The sequence below is a fragment of the Electrona antarctica genome (genome assembly GCF_951216825.1).
Source record: "Electrona antarctica genome assembly, chromosome: 15".
Taxonomy (NCBI): Eukaryota; Metazoa; Chordata; class Actinopteri; order Myctophiformes; family Myctophidae; genus Electrona; species Electrona antarctica.
Genome location: NC_136796.1, coordinates 27,727,387 through 27,730,508, shown reverse-complemented (window position 1 = coordinate 27,730,508; position 3,122 = coordinate 27,727,387). Strand labels below are relative to the sequence as shown.

Genomic DNA, 3,122 nt, shown 5'->3' with positions numbered 1-3,122 from the left:
TCCAGTTCTAAACATTTATTGTTTCATTTTTACAGTAAATTATGCCACCACACTCAATTCAAATGTGTATTTTAGTACTTTTCAATGAACCATTAATATAATATTTGACAGGATCTGTGAAGAAACAGACTTTTTTGTCCTTCTCACTCTTATGTAGCTCCCATAATGGCCACAAGATGGCATCAGTGCTCTATTTCTTCTTGATGAAAAAGTCGTTACACATCACAGTGAGGCAGGCGACTAGAGTGACAAACTCCTTGAAGTCCACAGTGTTGTCTTTGTTTGAGTCCAGGTCCTGGAAAATTTTGTCCACTGCTGCCTTGTCAGTGGCCTTCTGCAAGAGTGAGGTCAAACAGATAAAGCTGACTGACATTTAGGATATTTTGTTTCACATTAATATTTGATTTTCAAATCATCTTATACACAAATGCACAGCTCAGTTGCTTAGCAGAAAACATTTTTAAATGTTTTCCTTTCCTTTTCGCTTTCCTTGAGTACCACTGGCCTAGATGATTTCATTTTCAAAAGAATGTCTATTTTGTAAGCAAAGCACTTAACTAATGACTATAATATTAACCCTTTAATGTACTTTGCTTTTTAGCCGCCAACAATACTTTTGTATGCCCTATTTTGGACTGGGCAGTGAAAGACACTGAACTGAAATTATAGACACAATGCATACATATTAAATGAGTATTTAGGTATACAGGAGGTGTCAGTACATACACGTTTATTGCTGTTTAGTTCAGTGTCATTAGACATGACATCTTCAATATTACCGTAATTCATCCACTTTTGAGTTGTTAAATTAACACTGAGGATTTTTCAGAGTAGAAATGGACCAGAGAGGTCACTTACCCCGAGCAAATCCCCAAGTTCGTTCTGCAGCAGTTCCTTTAACTCCGTCTTACTCAGGGTGTATTTGTCTCCTTCCTTCCCAGAGTACTTGTGGAAGGAAGAGATGAGGAGGGACATGGCATTCTGAACCCCAGACATGATGGTGGCTGCTGCAAGGGAGGCCAGAGAACAAAATAGGGGAAAACAAGAAAATTGTTACTTACTGTGATGCATGCATTCAGTACGGTACTTATACCGTATTTGTCACCTATGTTGTATATTATACAGAATATATTATTAATCATATTTTCTTTCTTATTCCTGTCAGTCTCCAGGGAATTATCAGGTCAAATTGCTAAAACGCTGAAGGGCGGTGCACTCATTTTGTGTTGTTGTAACTTTAAATCCCATGAGAAACGAAAGTGAGAAGTGAAATTGAGCCACATGGCAGAGTTTATGGTTGCAAGCTCTATGTTGAAAGGGAAGCTCGGTAACTCATAATTAAATAAGGAAAAAATAAACATTAAGGATATTGACTACAAGATAAGACCACAGCAATGTGGGCCTTCATTTTGGTACAGTTAGTTGCGTGCCATGCTCAAGGGCCTCTAAAAAGTATCTGTTCTGAGCATGAAAAGAGGTTTCCAGAGGATGGAGAACACTCCATTCACAAACTCTTTTTGCAGTGTTGGTGCTATCACCAGTGCATGGTGCTATTTTGTCCCCATGTGCAAAATTGCTTTCAACGTTTAATTCACACCTATGTGGGGAATACAACTAAAGGGAGAAATGCTCAATGCACTTTCTTTTTCATCTGGTTGCTGTGCTGAGGCAGTAATCAGGTGTCAACGTCACTTCTGTTTTCTGTTTGTGATCTCTGGAGTTTCCACTGAGCTGGATAAAAATAAACCCTGGGTCTCCATCGGGGCCTGGCTGGTCTCAGCCTCTTTTACAGTCCTGTTACGCATCTCAGGTTCTCTGGTTCAGCAGAGAGACTGCCATTGTCATGGCAACCACTCCCATGTATCACGGTTGTTCAGCCAAAGCCAGGTAAGGAAACAAGTGAACAGAGCTCACCAACCCCCCCGCCCACGTCCTTCCCCCTAACAACACACAAAGTAAAATCCTCAGTGTTCATTTATCCATTAGTAATTCTGAGAGTGTAAATGTGACATTTTACACGTGATTTTACAGTGCACTTTGGAACAGTATATTTTGAATGCCCGATTCCACTCACAGCCTCGTCTCAACTAATGACACTAATCCGCTACAGGGCACGGTACAGAGAGGAAACTGTGGTGTCAAGGGGGTTTCTAAACTCCTCCTCACATAGAAGAGGACAGCGTAGCAAGATTGGAATCACGATTGCTGTCCTCTTTCAATGTGAAAAGTAACGTTGCTACTTGTTGCACTCTAATGCTATGTTGACTGCTGTAGTTTTCTCACATTCTTTTGAGTTTAACCACGTAATTTTGTGATTAAACATAAAATCATTTGAGACAACCGAGTGGCATGCTCTCCTCTGAAATAAGTGAAAACAGCTGGGTGATGTATTCAGGATTTTAAATGCATGAAGTATTCAATGTAACAGATTACATTAACTACGGGCACAAATAACACTCAATAAGTCTCACAAGTGACTTTTGAGTGACAAATGAGATTTGTTTTGTTCTAATAGTTTATAAGCAAAAAGCTAACACAAGCACACACATTATTAACTTCTATACAAACGTTCCGACTTGCAGAAATGTTAGTCGCTAGTTTTGAAAATCTGTAATTCAAATAGAACAAATACATCACATTCAGTACATTCTTTACTCACCAAGGCTGGTTTGTTGGGAATGATGAAGGATGGAAGGTTAAATCAGAGAGTGTGGAGAAAAGGACGTCATGGATATTTTATACACCACCACCACACCCTTTATCCCTCCCTCTGAGAGGGTCCTCTCATCTCGAAGGGATCCTCCCTCTTGCCATCCCTCTTGCCATCCCTCTTTTCTGTACCCTTGTTCTTGCCTGCCTTAACCTTTTACAAACAACCCATTGTTATGTTATTTCATGATCAATATACAATACGTTAATAAATGTAGCTCATTCAAACGTTCATAGTTTCTCTTTTTGTTTGTTGAATGTATACACATCTGTGATGGGAGGTGCCCACTTTCAATCCTCCGATGACAGACAGACAGACAGACAGACAGACAGACAGACACACGCACACGTGCGCACAGTGCACACACGCACACACAGTGCACACAGAAGTTGAACCACCATACAGCCCCCAC

General features: G+C 40.2%; 1 protein-coding gene across 2 annotated transcripts; it reads right to left on the bottom strand.

The window, feature by feature from the left end:
- LOC306938266 (ictacalcin-like) lies at positions 1-2,798 on the bottom strand. 2 transcript variants are annotated; one of them, XM_079522353.1, is made up of 3 exons: positions 2,660-2,798; positions 859-1,007; positions 1-334 (listed from the first exon to the last, which is right to left on the bottom strand). In XM_079522353.1, exons 2-3 carry the CDS (start codon positions 994-996, stop codon positions 191-193), a joined length of 282 nt encoding a protein of 93 aa, XP_079378479.1. In that variant the 5' UTR covers positions 997-1,007; positions 2,660-2,798; the 3' UTR covers positions 1-190. The 2 variants fall into 2 exon arrangements, with proteins under 2 accessions (XP_079378479.1, XP_079378480.1); XM_079522354.1 differs by having other exon boundaries at positions 859-1,004; positions 2,660-2,785.
- Between the last annotated feature and the right edge of the window lie 324 nt (positions 2,799-3,122).